The sequence below is a fragment of the Harpegnathos saltator genome, unplaced genomic scaffold (genome assembly GCF_003227715.2).
Source record: "Harpegnathos saltator strain DR-91 unplaced genomic scaffold, Hsal_v8.6 scaffold224, whole genome shotgun sequence".
NCBI classification, from domain to species: domain Eukaryota; kingdom Metazoa; phylum Arthropoda; class Insecta; order Hymenoptera; family Formicidae; genus Harpegnathos; species Harpegnathos saltator.
The window spans coordinates 1,092,350-1,108,520 of record NW_020230011.1 but is presented as its reverse complement, the minus strand read 5'-3'; the positions used below and the strand labels follow the sequence as shown (position 1 = coordinate 1,108,520).

At 46.1% G+C, this 16,171-nt stretch overlaps 1 protein-coding gene and 1 long non-coding RNA gene across 3 annotated transcripts; one reads left to right on the top strand and one right to left on the bottom strand.

Annotated features, from left to right (window-relative positions):
* The first annotated feature begins 22 nt into the window (after window positions 1–22).
* On the top strand, window positions 23–11,756 carry LOC112588461 (uncharacterized). The gene is made up of 3 exons (XR_003112863.1): window positions 23–439; window positions 1,036–1,801; window positions 11,619–11,756. It is a non-coding gene; the product is annotated as an uncharacterized LOC112588461 (long non-coding RNA).
* LOC105188921 (persulfide dioxygenase ETHE1, mitochondrial) lies at window positions 5,334–15,329 on the bottom strand. Of its 2 annotated transcripts, none has more exons than XM_011150631.3 (6): window positions 14,680–15,329; window positions 13,839–13,983; window positions 11,674–11,859; window positions 8,796–8,884; window positions 7,362–7,572; window positions 5,334–6,295 (listed from the first exon to the last, which is right to left on the bottom strand). In XM_011150631.3, exons 1-6 carry the CDS (start codon window positions 14,809–14,811, stop codon window positions 6,228–6,230), a joined length of 831 nt encoding a protein of 276 aa, XP_011148933.1. In that variant the 5' UTR covers window positions 14,812–15,329; the 3' UTR covers window positions 5,334–6,227. The 2 variants fall into 2 exon arrangements, with proteins under 2 accessions (XP_011148933.1, XP_011148934.1); XM_011150632.3 differs by lacking the exon at window positions 14,680–15,329 and adding an exon at window positions 14,481–14,649.
* Window positions 15,330–16,171: the final 842 nt, after the last annotated feature.

Below are 16,171 nucleotides of genomic sequence, written 5' to 3'. Positions count from 1 at the left end.
CGCCGCCGCCGCCGCCGCCGTCGCCGCTGGGTGGGTCGCTCGGCGAGAAAGCAAGATGGAGGCGTATGCCGGCACATGCGCGTCGCGACCAGTCGATAATGTGGCGGGAACGCCAAGCGTTCAAACGACGCGGCCGCGCGACGATGATTCGAGTAGCGCATGATTTTCTCAGATTAGATCGGCCGAGTCAGCACGTCATTCAGCCGCTGCGAAGATCTCGATCTCGGCTCCACCGAGCCGTCCGATCGAGGCCGCTAGGCTCGTTGTTGCTGTAACAAAGCGTTCGTTTGGTTGACAATTACGCGCACGTAATCCGCACGTCGGGTCCAACTTGGCGGTGGTGTTGTACGCGATAGAATGTGTTTATCTGTATTTGCGGATCAATAGATTCCTCAAGAACCTATATGCACGAGATATAATTACGGAGAGAGTAACCAAGGTAAGGATGTGTGTTGAAGGCTGTTGTCGTTTTTTCAATGACAAACGTTGATGTGTCGTTCATTGAGGAATTCGATTTCACGCAAGGATGTGTGTGCGCGCGCGCGCGTGTGTACGCGTTTGTTGTTGTTGTGTGAGTGAGTGTAAGGCAAACACAAAATGCATCAATTACGTATAATTGTATTCTCTCTCCAATTTTCACCTTCCTCTTGTATTCCGATGGAAAAATATCTCTGGGTAAATTTGATATTTTTTTACTGGATCATCGGAAACGTTGGAAATGAACATTGGAGAAACTACATTGTTGGAACCTGCAGAATTGATTGTAAATTTTAATCCGCAAATTCACATTCACACGTCAATATCCTTTATTCAAACTCTTTGATATTGGCTCATTACATGATATAGTATGTCGTTTATCGCGTTTTAACGAATCATCCAGTGTTCCGAATCTGGCATGCATTTAACGGCGGATTTATTCCTGCGCGGCTCTCTCTCTCTTTCTCTCTCTCTCTCTCTCTCTCTCTCTCTCTCTCTCTCTCTCTCTCTCTAAATTATCAAAGTCGCACAAGGCGACGTATGTCGTTATTGTTGCAGGGTGCAGCGGTGTTACTATCGTCGACGAATCGTCGGCGGAAATCTCTCCGAGCCCGACCGCTCGCATGCACGAGCGACGGTGGAACGTCCCGTATAAAATTATCGTCAACTTTGCTAGTAGCATAAAAATTCCGGCAATTTCTCCGAACAACGTCCTCCCGATACGCATGGTAAAGTTAATCGCTTAAAGATGCGTCCGTGACGCTCGACTCGGTGAATTACGCAAAATTCGCCGACCCGGGACGGTTCCGGGTTGAGCTCGAGAGCGAGAGAGGAAGGGAGGGAGGGAAGGAGGGCGAGAGAGAGAGAGAGAGAGAGAGAGAGAGAGAGAGAGAGAGAGAATATATCCCGAGGAAGTTCGTAAAAATTCGGGGTGCGACTGCTTCCCCCTAATTAGAGGAGTTTTCCTGTCCTTTGTGTCGACTTGGATGGCTCTCCCCGTCGACGAAAGATACCTCGCTCGGACCGTTGGACGAATCAATGACGGAGAGTGAGAATTGCTCGCTGCAGTAAATTGATCCGCCGAACCTACGCAAGAAATCGAAGGCGTGTCGAGAGAGGAGAGCGGAACGAGAAGGCGGAACGGAAGAAGGAGGAGAACAGGGGGATGAGAGGATGAAGACGGAAGAAGACTGCGGAGAGCCGAGCAAGCCGTAGCTGAGAACGGTCGAGGTGGCAGCGGAACAGCGTCGAGCACAAGTTGAAATGTCTGCATCTATGACAAAATCAACAACCTGTAGATACGAGGCGGTACGCCAACGATGAGGTAAGTAAAAGAAATCACTTTACCGCTCTCTATGACAGAACATTCCGCCATGGCAGAAACCGCCGCGCACAATATTCGCGTGCGAATCTTCCTCTCTCTCTCTCTCTCTCTCTCTCTCTCTCTCTCTCTCTCTCTCTCTCTCTCTCGGGCTGGGATCACGTGCACACGTCGAGAATTCGCCAGTCGGAGACGAATGTTTTGTTCGACATCCGACACCATCGACACGCGGTCGTCCTTTCGAGGACGCCGGGAACACCTCGATTCCTGACATACCTCCTCGGATTCCTCCATATGACCGCCGCGCTCGTTATATTAACCTTACAGTTTACTTAATTATTCATATTACGAGCGAAAGAAAGAAGTGGTAACGACTCGCCGATATAAGCGCCGCTGCGTAATACTGCGTGTATAAGAAACGCGTATAAAAACTGTGCGGATAGACACAGGGTCGGTTGATGATGAGATCCGAGAGGAAAATATCGGAATTACACTTTACTTACCTTACGTGTCTAAATGTGTCTATTACGCGACATCTCGCATATTACAGTAATTTAGCGAACGGGTAGTAAAGATCTGGAGCTCGACAGCGAATCGCCAATCGGAGCTACTTTACTCCGATTGTTACCCATTCAGGCATTCGCTGTAATGAAACGTAAATCTTAAAGCAATCCTCGGGAATGGCAAATTACAATAATGGCCATCCTCCGCTGATTTTAATTAAAATATAATTCAACATTTCGCTCGCTCGCTCGCTCGCAATCTCTTTGTCATGTCGGTTTCGAACATTAGCTGAAAGTGATCATTTCGCTAAAGGGTGATCTTTTAAATTATAAGCTGTGGTATTTTTCACAAACTGTGTCAAATTAAACAACAAATTAAAAATGACACCCGTCTTTCAAGCGGATGGAAAAAAATAGCAAAGTAATCCAAAGCTCGAATTCGAGGGTAGAAAATTTCAAATGCTCCTAGCTCTCATCCGCAGTCCCCTTTACTGCACATCCGCATGGCTATCGCTACTGGATCTTTCACAGACAGACAGGCGATTGCCTGTCGATTGATTCCGAGCGCATTTGCGCTGAAAACAGTACACACACAAACTTACCTGATTACACATGTTCGTCCTCTGAAATTTCTTACGGAACACATAGTTAGACGTACGTTAACGTTGTTTGCAGAATGGCCGTAACTGGAAAAGAAAAACGATATTTGGATCGACGATTCCATCTCCCTCGCGTAACCAAGTGCAATCGCAACAACGACAACACGTCGCTGGCTACGATAATTGGTTCGCGCGTCGAAATAGTAATTTCGTCATTCGACGTATCACGTATCACGGCGTCAGTGCAGTGTCGGAACAATATACGTTAACGCAACTACGGGGAATGCTGCATTTTGGAATCAATTACACGTCCGCGTGACGCGGTTTTCGTATTTTCTTTTCCTCTCTTTTTCTCGTTATCTCGTGCGAATATGGCGGATATATGTGTATATATAACAGAGAGAGAGAGAGAGAGAGAGAAAGAGAGAGAGAGAGGGAGAGAGAGAGGGAGAGGGAGAGAGGGAGAGGGAGAGAGAAAGGGAGCGTCCTAATACCCATCTCTCAAAGGGCAACGATAATTATCGAGTCGTAAGAACGGACACGGTTCTTCAAAGGCCGCGTTCTGAAATTGCGGTTTCTCGAAGGGATGAACTTGATGATGAGAGCGAGGAAAGAGCGGAATGAGAGTAGGAAGGGAGGCCACGTCGCAAAGTAGCGCATTAACTTCCGGGATACGCGTGCTCACAGCACGACCATTTTTCAGTGATAACACCGCGAGGGCCGTCCTTACGATAAAGCTGCGGCGAACAATACGGCGGTATCTACCGACGTAGGCAAATGGGGCAGGCGCTACCCAAGACCCTCTCAGATAGCGAAGGCCCATCGCACGGAGCGCACGAAAAAAAACATTACGTTCTTTGTTCCACTTTTGCCGTTTTGCTATTACTTAAGCTCTAATAGCAACAGTCGCATTAATATGATAAGGAGGCGAGCGTAGGAGTGCAGCGTAGCGGTAAAAAGGAGAGCGAAAAAAGACGCGTGCAATATTCGAGCCTACGTTGAATTATATTTTATTTATCGCGTTTGAGGCGTAAACGTGGACGCGTGAAAGATACGCTGACGGAAAAGAGATTAGGTTTTCCCGGATTTCTCACCGGAATTTCGGCACATTCTCCACTCTCTCCCTCACCCCCTCTCTCTCTCTCTCTCTCTCTCTCTCTCTCTCTCTCTCTCTCTACTCGCACTATCACGCGCGTTTCGTCCCGCTCGCCCGAATTGTTCTCGTTCGCGCGACCATCGCGAACCAAACGCTCTTGTCTTTGGCCTTTTTCGGCGGGCACATGAAAATGCATGAGTAGGTAGCCTTGGCCCGTGTGCCTTCGCCCGTGTGTCGGGCACCGTACCCACCGGTTACCCTGGAAACGGTATCGATTTCAACCCTCAGCTATGCAGTAGGAAACCAACACCACACCATGGGGGTCTCTTCACCCTGAGTTTCGACGAGGCGCACGGAGCCCGTTTCGACAACCCGATTACAAGACCCCCTGTCTCTTTCTCTTCCTCTCTTTCTCCCTCCCTCGTGTCGCTCTTTCCCTCTCACTCTGCTTCACGCAAGGCTTAGCTTAAGTTCTAGTGATGAACACTTTTAACCCTCTCTCTTCTTCCTTTCTCCCTCTACCTACCTTCTTTCTCTCTCCCTCTCCCTTTGTCTCTCCATCTCTCCATCTCTCCGTCTCTATCTTTCCCTCCCGCAAACGCTCGATCGTCTTCGCTCCGCTGATTTGCGAAGCCATATGCACCTCGGGCCGATCGCTCGATCCGAAAGTTGTTATTGGTTCGACGAACTGCAAATAGCCTTCGACCCTCGTGGATGATGACAGATCCATGGATCTTCCTAATTATACGTGGACTGCATTATCGCGCGCGCGCGCGCGCGAGAGAGAGAGAGAGAGAACGATAGAAGAGGGAAGAGAGCGTTGACTGTGTGTGCGTATAATTGGGATATTCAGTTGAGATTATCGACGAACTTGCTCCGATTGTGTGATACGTTGGTGCGCGCAATCGTATTCGATTACTCGCAAAGCGGATCTGGAGTCTAAAGACCCTCAGCGAGCCGGCTTATCGTGAAATTACCGCGAATGAGAAAGTATATCGCGAGAAAATCTTCAAACGAGGACCTAACGCGCTAAAGTGGATGTTGCAGTGCGATATGCGCGAGTGCGTTGTCGAGTTCGGTAAGATAAGTGATAATTCCGGACGACTGTAATTCGCGAGTCATAACATCGGCGTTGAGGATGTCGGGGAAACTCGAGGAAACTCATGCATGGAGAGATAAAGACCTAACCTAGGCAGAGAGAGAGAGAGAGAGAGAGAGAGAGAGAGAATTTGCGCGAAAACGTCGCGACACGAATGTCGAAAGGATGACGACCCTATAAATACGTAGAATATTTCAGCACGGGACGCTACCGAGAGTCCGCGGGGAAAATATTACTGTTTTATCTCCTTTTTAAACATTTGCAGATCGACTTTTGCCGATCGAGTGCGATTAACAGAAACCGCAGAAAAAAACGAATATGTCGGCCAAATTTTGCCGAAAATTAACAAGCGTTCGCGTTGAACGCGACTAACTAACGAATAGGTGATGAATTTCTATCGTAAATGAGAGCGCACCCATTCAGAGGGCAGCTTATAGTATTGTGCGTTATATTCGAGTCATATGTTTGATATATATCGTATCTCTCTCTCTCTCTCTCTCTCTCTCGAAGAACACGCTGCCACATAAATGTACAAAATGCACGTGTCAACTCATTAAAACCTCGCGCGTAAACCAAAGCACTCTTTTAACCCGGCCTCGGTCTTTATATTGTTGCAATAAAAACTTGGAGCGGAAAAGAGCCCGTAAATGAAATACCACAATTAAATAACGATTTGTTTCGCTCAAAAGAAATAATAACAAAAATGTATGCGAACGTTTAACGTATGAATTTGTAGACAGTTCTCAAGTGAGTTTAAATGGCGCGAGAATAAACGCCGGTAAATAATGCCGTGCAGGATGAGTGTGGGAGCAAAGTTATGTAGCTTTCGAAAACTCTTTTGTTTAGTTGTAATTTGACGTATATGTGTATGTATAATATTAGACAATATATGCATGCAACAGAAAGCACGTAACTTCTCTCTACGCCTTTCTCTAACGCTAGTAACGCCGGTTATCATATATTGGCGTGTAGAATCAACAATAATTGCACTGTTCATCGTATGTAAATATAAACTGCGCTTGTGCGATGCCATACCTTATTTACATCAAGAATAGCGTCAGCGAAGCTACAATATCGGTGCGCCACTCGCGCATTACATTGACTGTAACGCTGTCAACCTGTCAACGGTCTTTCACCGTTTGTCCTTTTCCTCCTCAACCTCGAACAAACCGCAAACTTTGTTCGCCGGAACAGCTTTATCTGAAACAACAACAATATGACGGCGCTACGTACGGGCTTTGCAAAAGAGTAACAAACAGTAAAGTGATCAACGATATTTTAACGATTTCTGCTTTTTTTTTAATTAATATTTCTGTCTGTCGCTTCCAACGTCGAATTCCACGTCGAAATGTCACTCGAGCGACTCGAGTTACGAGAAAAGGGACTCGTTTATTCCGGTTGTTCGACGAGATGCGAGCCGACAATTTCATCGATCTTTTATCGCAGCATCGGCAGGATGTAACATCGCGGAGTCTCTGCTCATCTAACATTTAGCCGCGTCGCGAGAACTACGCGCCAAGTCGGCACAGTAGCTGCACAAATATTCCACAGCGTATCGATGAGACCGGATCATGTCGGATCACGTCGCTTCTTCCTCCCACGGGGAATTCATTCCCAGATCACGTCGCGTGCGAATTAAAATAGAGAGAGAGAGAGAGAGAGAGAGAGAGAGAGAGAGAGAGAGAGATAAAGACAAGAGAAAAACAATGAGAAAAAGAGAAAACAAACGAGAGGAAAAGCGCTTTTCATCGCTCCAGTTGATCGAATCCAGTTGATCGTCTGAGTTGACCGGAGATCCCAACGCGTTTCGCGCGTTGAGACAAACGACCGTCATTTTCGCGAAATTCCTGCGACTACTTGGCAAGTGGTCGCAAGGAAAACACCGAGTCACGCGACAGACACGACCGTCGCAACCGACTTTGTCGACGGTTGCCGGACCGGACGGCGGACCAGGACGACGCGTCGTAACGCTCTCCAAAGACGGCTATTAGCTTATCAGCGGATAGCGGGCCGATAGCGGCGAAGCGCGCCACCCCAAAAATGAAACCCGGGAATCCCGTTGAGGCCTGTGGAACCGCCGAGAGAGTATCTCCGAGGGCGCATTTTCGAGATAACGCGCCGCAGATAGCGAGGCAATCTCTTACCCTCTCTTCCCGTCAGACTAATTAGCCCCAGACACTGAAGTGCTTTATCGCTTGTGCTATCCGTCGCGATATCGCGGCCTAAGACGACGGCAAGAATCAGAACGCGTACGGCTCATACTGACCGATCATTTTCGGGTAAGGCAGGTTGAGATTGGCCATAATCCGGACAAAGTCCCCCAGCGATTTGGACAGTCTGGGATTGAGAGCTTTCTCCTCAGCCACGGTGGTAACAGTTCTGCCGTTGTAATCGTGCGCCGGATACAATCGGTAATGCCGCGGCAGCGTGAAGATCATCCTGTGGACGGATTTGTAGAGAGTCTCGGCGGATCCGCCCTGCAAGCAGTCGTAGAAATCACTCCGTTTCATATCTCGTTCGCGATACGAGGCCGCGAGGAGAGGCGTCTTTCTCTGGTTGTCCGTTGATGTCGGGGCGCCGCGATGTTGGCGACAATAAAGACGAACGAAAAGCAAGAATATCACCGTTGCGCGTGCTGTCGCTACGATTGCGTGTTGAAGTCGGAGCTCGTCGGGACGAGAGATCGATGATCGCCAATTATTATCGTTGACGTAATAAATGGGAACTGCAAGCTTGAAATATGCCAGGGCAAGGCATACGCGGAACGATATGCGGTCGTTCTCCCCGGTTTAAAGGATCGTTTAACCGCGAGCTTTCGAGAGAATAAGTCGCAGGCACGTTTATAAAATGCACCGCCGCGCGATCGGCCACGATGGACGAGGAACGGCTATTCATCACGCGAGTTGTGCAGAAGAAGTCTTTCATATTCCGGATGATATATCGACGTTTACGTTCCGCGCGCAACATGGACTGAAAATGTTATTGCAACGACCGTCCACGTTTTCAACGAGAATTCAGGATGCCGCGTCTCTCTCTCTCTCTCTCTCTCTCTCTCTCTCTCTCTGCCTTTCTGCGCGTGGTGTGTATCCGCAGGGCCGCCGGCATCGATCGCCGCCCTCGTAGTTATGACATTTAAATAAATAGCCATTTATCGACTTTCGACAATTATATCGGCGACATAGGTCGCCGCGACCTAACGTATTCGGTAGAAAGAAAAAGCCGTTCGGTTTCGGATCAAAGCGCGATAGCGGTCGAGAAGAAACGCTGCGACGATTTATTGTAAGTATTAACGAGCTAGAGTTATGTAGCAAAACGATTAACGCAATCTATTTTTCGCGGTCGCGATATGACAGGCTTTCGACAGGAAAAATATATTATATGTTAGATCGAAAGTGTTAATCTTTTTCATTTGATTCAACGTTCGGTAAACATATCCTCCATTATCCGCTATATGCTTTCAAAGTCCTGAACTCTTAACTCTTAAACACCATGTATATTCGAGAGAAATAAAAAAAGATATTGCAATGCCAATGGATGACATCGTTGTTTCTCGTTGTTTGCCGAAAGCCCAAAAACAAGGGAAGATCTAAATTTCGCAGCGCTCTTGGCAGCTGTAGCGCGCGGCAGAGAGAGAGAGAGAGAGAGAGAGAGAGAGAGAGAGATACGGACGTGCGTGTGCAAGCGGTGTAGCCGCGCTTACCTGAAAATCAGTTCTGCCGCATCCTCGTATCAAGAGTGCATCACCCGTGAACGCGATTGCCTGCTCGTCGCAAACGTACGTGATGCAACCTGCGGCAAGTATAACAGATAAAATATTTACGATATCGTGCTTCACCGCGCAGTCATTCGGCAAGCATCGTGTCGTTTTTCGGAGCGGATACTACGTACACGTAAACATACGTGTGTGTGTGTGTGTGTACCGCTCTTCGCGGCGATTCGCGCTTCGTAATCGGCCGATACGATAAATTGAGTCCTCGTCAGCTCGTTCATCCAATTGCGAGTGATATCGCGTTGGTCAAAACAAAAAATAACGCGAAAAAAAAACAGAGGAGGAAAAAGAAGAAATTGCGAACAGATATATTACGTTCGGTGCGAAAAACACCGAATGAGATGAATAGCTGCGCATGACATTGGAAATCCCCGATGTTTATACTGCCGAGAAATATAAAACGGCCTGCCGGAGTTGAGTGGAGTAATTAGGGCGTAACGAATTTTCCGGTGATAAAAAGTTAATAGTCACGCTGTCAATGATTCGTCACAATGAGCAAATGAACATAATTAATTCCCTCGTCGGTTTCCGTGCCAGTGAAACCGGCGCGAATAAATATGGCACGATGTACATTAATTTTACGCTCAGAACACATTCCCCCCGTGGTGGTATGGGGGCTTCTGATCTTGCCGACGATGGTCACGAAACAGCAAATTTCCGTCGCGACGCGAAGCGCGTTTAACGTGGAAATCGTCGGGAATGAAATCGGCATCGATCGGGCTTCGCCACGGAGTGCCGCAGGAAACACATCCGACGCAGCCGACACATCGAATATCTAATTGACGGTCCTTTAGCGCATTCGCGCGAATTTGCCACGAAAAATCGAGCCCGTTACGCGAGGAGAAGAGCCCCCCCCCGCCCGGCTATCGAGACAACTCAGACGCACCTAACCGAGGATCTCCCCTGGACAAACGATTGAGTTTCGCGACGAATAGCGAATCTGGCACGATCGATAAGAACGACTGTATCCTTTTTTCTTTCTTCTTTTCCTTTTTTCCATACTGCCGCCGTCCCGCTGTGTAAACTCCGGTAGCGATGTACGGTATGTATATATAAGTGTACACGTACGAGAGAGAGAGAGAGAGAGAGAGAGAGAGAGAGAGAGAGAGAGAGAGAGAGAGAGAGAGAGAGAGTGCGCCCCAGAGAGCCACCTCCCTAAATAGTCCACGAGGACGGCCGAGCTGGCGGAGGAAAAAAACAGAGTACGTTTCATTACTGAAGAATCGATAGTTTCCGGGTAATCGGGTGGATCAAAGATCCAAGGAGCCTCGCGATTGAATTGCCTGCGGCATTCGCAAACGCCCGGACTCTGTACGTGTACTCGAGACAGGGACCTTCATGTATCCTTGATCTTTTCAGTCCACGTGTAGCAAAATAGCAGGCACCGCCTCTCTCACCGCCCCCGCGTCCGACAAAGTATTTCGCCACTCGCGTCGATTAATAAAATAATAGAGATCGGACGAACGCGCGCGCGCGCGCGCGCGAGCGATCGATCGTGTGTCCAAGAAAACGCGAAGCCCGATATCCGATATCCCGGAGTCGCAGCCACGTGAGCGCGGATTTTCGCGATGTGATGTGCGTGAAACCGTGCATTTCTCGCATTTCTCGCATTTCTCGCATTTCTCGCATTTCTCGCGCAAAATCAGCGACTCAGCGGGTCAAGAAACTCGCGTTCAGCGTTCAGCGGGGTACGTTGCGGGAGGTAAAGAGACGGGGATGTGTAATATTTTCGGAAGTGATAAGAATCGAGGAAGAAAAAGAATGGGAATATACACGAAGGTCCATTTTCCGGCGGTGGAATCGACGAGACAGTGACACATGGCCTACACGAACACAGCGCACGCAGAACGCGCGGAGAAAACGCCAAAATCCACATATGTATCAAATATGTGACGCACTATGCACTTAGCCCTTTACAGGGCGCCGCGCTGTGTGTGTGTGTGTTCTGTTTTATCACTCCATATAACTGGACACACGGACGACCGCGCGCGGCGGGACGTTAGCTAAATGGACAACGGTACAATATTTTACCGCTCGACGATGACACAAACGAATCTTTGTGCGTTAGAAAAGTCGCTTTTCCGATGAGAAACTCACGTTCTGTGTACAAATTAGAAGGTAAACTCGACTAAGATCGGCCATAGACTGTAATTTCTACAATAATTGCTAAACACAGTGCATTTTTTCTAGTCATTCTCAAAGATAATTGATAAATACAGTAAGTAGTCGATGTGCTTTTCTTCTAGGGACAAAGGTTTCAGCACTCTCAGTTACCAATTTGTAATGCCATCAGCGACAAATAATTAGCGACAAAATTGAATACAATTATACGTGCATTGTATTTTTTAGTTTTATCAAGGAAATAAACAGAATATTCTCACTTACTCATGCTGTACACTTGCTTCGTTATGTAAAAGTTAAAATAAGGCTCCCGAAGAATCATTACGTCGAATATTCAATAACGTAGCTACCGACTTAATTGTCACTCGTTTCTTCGGAGCCTATATACAGTGACATCTACAGGGACATTTTTACCATCAATTCTCTCAGAACGTAGTTATGAAAAAAAAAAAAAAAAAAAAAAAGGAAAAAAAACGGTTTGCCGTACGGCCAGGAAAAAAGCACTGCGTACACTATTCGAAATAACGATTTTGTGAATTTGACATCACTCGGCCATCTTACGGCCGAGTGTTTCACCTTCGTTCATATACATTTGTGATTTTATCACAAATTATGTTAAATACATAATTGCAGGAGTCCTTCGGAACTCGTCTGCCGAAGAGGCCGAATATGAAGTGACGAATCTGACCTTCGGTGTGACCGGGGGTCGGCAGTACCGCCAAGTGATGCCTGCCGAATCGGACCTGATCGAACGGCTCCAGGAGTACATCGGCCTCGGCGCCGCTGCTGCGCGAAATCACCGACTTGCAGCCGGGTAAGAGCATCTTCAGTCGACCTGTACCGGTGATGTGGTCCGCGTGCATATGCGTGTTCACTGCAACAGCGGGAAAGTTGAGACGGTGACTCAACAGGCAAGTAACCGGCTCGAGAAGGAGCGTGTCCTTTCAAGCGTATGCGCGACGTAGGTAGACAAATAATTAAGTTACAGTACATCCATTGGTCTAATTAGCGACTTCGCGAGTTCTTGGTAGATGACTAAATTACGAGCAGCTCGTGCAATTTTGCAAGGTAGAGGCGCAGCGGCGGTAAAGATATTTGCATTATCGGAAAACTGAGCGGCGTATTATGGTAATGGCCATTTGTTCGGGACAGAATTGGCACAGCGAGTCCGTATCCATAAACAAGCGCGCACGTGTCGCTTAATTGGAGAAACACGCGTTAGTTTTCCCTCTCTCTTTTCCTTCGTTTCTTCCCTTTTTGCTTTTGGCGCGAGTCCTCTTCGGAAAGAATCACGCCGCGCATTCTGACGGTGCAATAAGTAAGACGAGAACCTCATTAAACCTCTGCGCGCCCCGACATACGACACCCCTCCCCCCCCAGCCCGCGTAGACTTGATTTCTTCTCGCGAAGGAGTTCTTCGTCGAGAATGCCTCGCCGCGTAAATGTCGTGAAAAGACGTCACAAGATTGCGACAAGTCGCGAGACGTTATTGTATTAGAACACCAGTCGCGTTGATTTCCATGGAGATGATCCGAACGTCGAACGTAGGCCGAACGTGTGGACGGAGGAGTGGGCAGGATTTGCTCGACGAGAACACGCGCTTTCGTCGCGCGGTACACTCGAAAATTATAGCGCGGCGAAATCGGATCGGGGGGTCGAAGTCGAAGTTCTTTATTGAAATTGGCAAAGTTCGACGATATACCCGGGCGCGCGCACGGTTTATGGTCCACACGGTCCTGTTAACCGCCAGAACAATGGAGGAACTATGCGGAGAGCCCGTGACCGCCCTTCGCGGCGGGATTGCATGCCAATTCATTATGAAGTTCGGCAAATATTGGTCGGTTAGTAGGATAGTTCGCAATAATTCTGCGCGCTGCTCGTAAATCACGGGCGCGGGACGTCGCGTAATTGCGACAAGTACATTTCCGACGATCGAGCGCGCGCGCGTCGCGGTGCTAGTAAGATAATAGATTTTGTTGTTAATTAGAGCGTGTAATTAATTAGTTATCGATTCGGAACGCTCGGCGGAGAACGTTGTGATGAATGTTGGCTCGTTGGGCGCTCCTGAATGTCGTATCTGAATTTTGTGCTCGCTCGATTTTGCACATAATGTGCAGCGCTAACATTTCCAACTGTCCCTTGGTAATTGTTTGCTGAAGACGGTATTAGAGTGAAACTCTGCTTTTCACATAAAGTGTATTTCAGTCAGTCCTATTGTCGGAAATGTTGTCATGCTTTCCGAGCTTTCGAGCCGAATTTTGCGTAACGTAAAAACTTCAAACGTTTCGGTAAGCTATGTTACGTAATATTACGTTAAAGTAGCTGACAATATCAATCGGACACTCGAAGAGTTATAAAAGGCAAAATTACATCGCGGAAGTGAATGCCAGTATGCGGAATTTAACTTCTTCCAAAATTACACAAAGTGTGATTGACGCGAAAAAACCAATGTTACTTGCGCGATAATTCAATGATGCTATCCGCTCTGAAATGATGAATTTTTATCATCAAGTAGATCTTGCATCTTAATAAATGCAACCAGTTGAAATAAATTAAAATAAATTGTATATTAATGAATATCTACCAGTGTACAAATGTGAAAAAGTGCACACAGCGAAAAAATGAATAAATGTTGTGACTTTATATATATGTGTGTGTATATATATATATATATATATATATATGCGAGCTCTAATACAATATAAGGATAAACAATCACATCTCAATCACGTAATCCTTGGAAATATCTATGAAAGAAACACATCTTTCATATGTTCCTTATGTCTTGATATTTTTATATTTTTCGCAAAACAATATATAGGTGGCATGTAATAATCTCATTTGATGACTTACAGGCAAACTTCAACACCAAGCCTAGCTCCTCGATGATTTGTTTGTCACGATCGGCCCATTCGATAACAGGATCGATTAAGATCGCTTCTTTATCGTTGACATCGGCCAGCAAATACGTGTATGTGCTGGATATTGGATCGAAAAACTGGAAATACAAAATGATCAAATATTAATTATCGGCAAAACGTGATACTGAAATATATGAGATTACATTGTCGTAAATAATATTATTACTTATACATCGCGCGCGTCTACATTATTTTTTCGTAGAGATTCATAATTAGATTGTTATAAATAAAATTAAAATTAAAATTAAAATTAAACACACATACACACAGACGCACGTCATAACCTAAATTATCATCTGTAAAAATAGAATACATGCCACAAAGTAACGAAATTGTATTATTATTAGTAAATTATAAATAATAAATTATACATATTATGTACGAGGGAGAATATTATAACGCGATATCGTTTGATATGTACCTGTGTGCGTGTATATTTTCATTTTGCTTTCTATCTCACTCTTTCTGAAAAAGTCGCACGCAGAGATATCTATGATAACGGAAATATCTAATGTGAGTAAGTATCTCTACGCGACACTTGATTACGATTGATACAATATCTTTAGAATCTCACCATATTTCATAATTTCGTCCAAATAACGTATATAATATCGCAAGATCGTGTAAAGCAGAATTTAAAAAAAATGGACGACCGCGTAAACACTTAGACGCGAGTACGAATAATCTCTCGTCAGATGACGTTACGGTGCCATTATGGGACACACTGATGTCCTAAATACGCAGGCGCATACGCCTGCCCTTCGCAGTATTACCTGGCGAAACAAGAAATCCTTCGAGAAGGGAGCACGTGCTGTCAAAACCATGTCAGCCAAGTCGTGTTTCATGCGCGTTCCGATTGTTCGCAGGATCGTCGGCGATACCGCTTGACAAATATTACGAAGCATCTCCGATGCTACTATTGGTACACTTTTGACTGTTTGCCGTTTTATCGTGCGTACCGACTCGGGTAACGAGAGAGAGAGAGAGAGAGACAGATGTTGACGATAACGACAATCAGTCGCAATGTCGATTCTTAAAAATTCTTAGAAACCCCTTTTCGTCGTGGTCGTCATATTGCGCAACACACAAAGATAAAGTTGACAAGTCGATATAACCTCTCCTTACACGCGCGCACACACACACATACACACACCGGCTGTCACTAACGCGATGTTAAGGTGGGTATACATTGAGCGAACGAACAAACATATCAAATCCCGAACAATCGCTAATACATCAGTCCGGAAAATGTGTACATACGCTCACCGACGAGATAATATAAAGGTTGCCAAAGTCCGTAAATAGAGAGACGGAAATAGGAGAATCAGAATCTCTCTCATCTACTTTACACGATTTGGCTCGAAAATGGTGGCGACCGTGGCTCAGCTGATTAACCACTAAACCGTAATACTACACGTACATAGGCTACGTTCCGATATTCACTATCAGCACTGAAAATCTATAGCATATGTGACACAAACTATGTATTTTCAGTACTTGCAGTGAATATCGGAACGCAGCCATAGTATCACGTACTCCAACACAGATTCTCTGGCTCCAAAATGGCGGCCGTGAGAGAACCTGACTTCGTTCTGTCTCTATTTACGGACTTTGGTCGTTGCCGTCGTCGTCGTGCAGCTGCAGAAAAAAAGCTATAGAAAAAGTCGTTCATGATCAGTATGTTGACGCAAGGACGACCTAACCAAGGGCGACGAGGTAAAAGTACACCAGTAGCGGCGGCTTGTCCTTCTTCTTACACGTTGGCAACCGTTGTTAGATCATGTGGGCCGCGCTTGGCTCGAGCGGCTTCGTTGTTTTTATCGATACAATCTCAGCGCGTGCTCATTTGTTACATATCTCTAATTAATAGTTCGCTTGTTCGGCGAACATCGCAAAATGATATGGGAATTTTATATTTATCTTAATCCGTTCTATACCTTCATGGATTCCTCGGAACGAGGAATTTGTGAAACACTCTGTATATGTGTTTCGCATTGCAATTTTAGTATTATTTCAACTTCGAATTATTAACTCAAGGAATGCCAACGTGTGTATATATTTAAAACAAAAATTATTTTCAATTTTCTCACGTTTTGCAATCCTAAGAGACATACACACATACATATTCGGTCTGTTTTCTATATTAAAAGTCTTTGGCCGCGTTCAGTGGAACAAAATGATGATCAGCGAGCGCTTAGTGATTATTGTCTGTGATTGGAGCATTCTGTTAGATTCTTCATAAACCCAGAAGTATCAACCAATCAG

Coding starts and splice junctions, on each gene's coding strand:
- LOC105188921 (XM_011150631.3), bottom strand. CDS start 14,811: ATGCTTCGTAATATTTGTCAAGCGGTATCGCCGACGATCCTGCGAACA. Junction 11,860..13,838: donor CTTGGTGTTGAAGTTTGCCT/GTAAGTCATCAA, acceptor CCGCTGTTGCAG/TGAACACGCATATGCACGCG. Junction 8,885..11,673: donor GACCCCCGGTCACACCGAAG/GTCAGATTCGTC, acceptor TACTTGCCGCAG/GTTGCATCACGTACGTTTGC.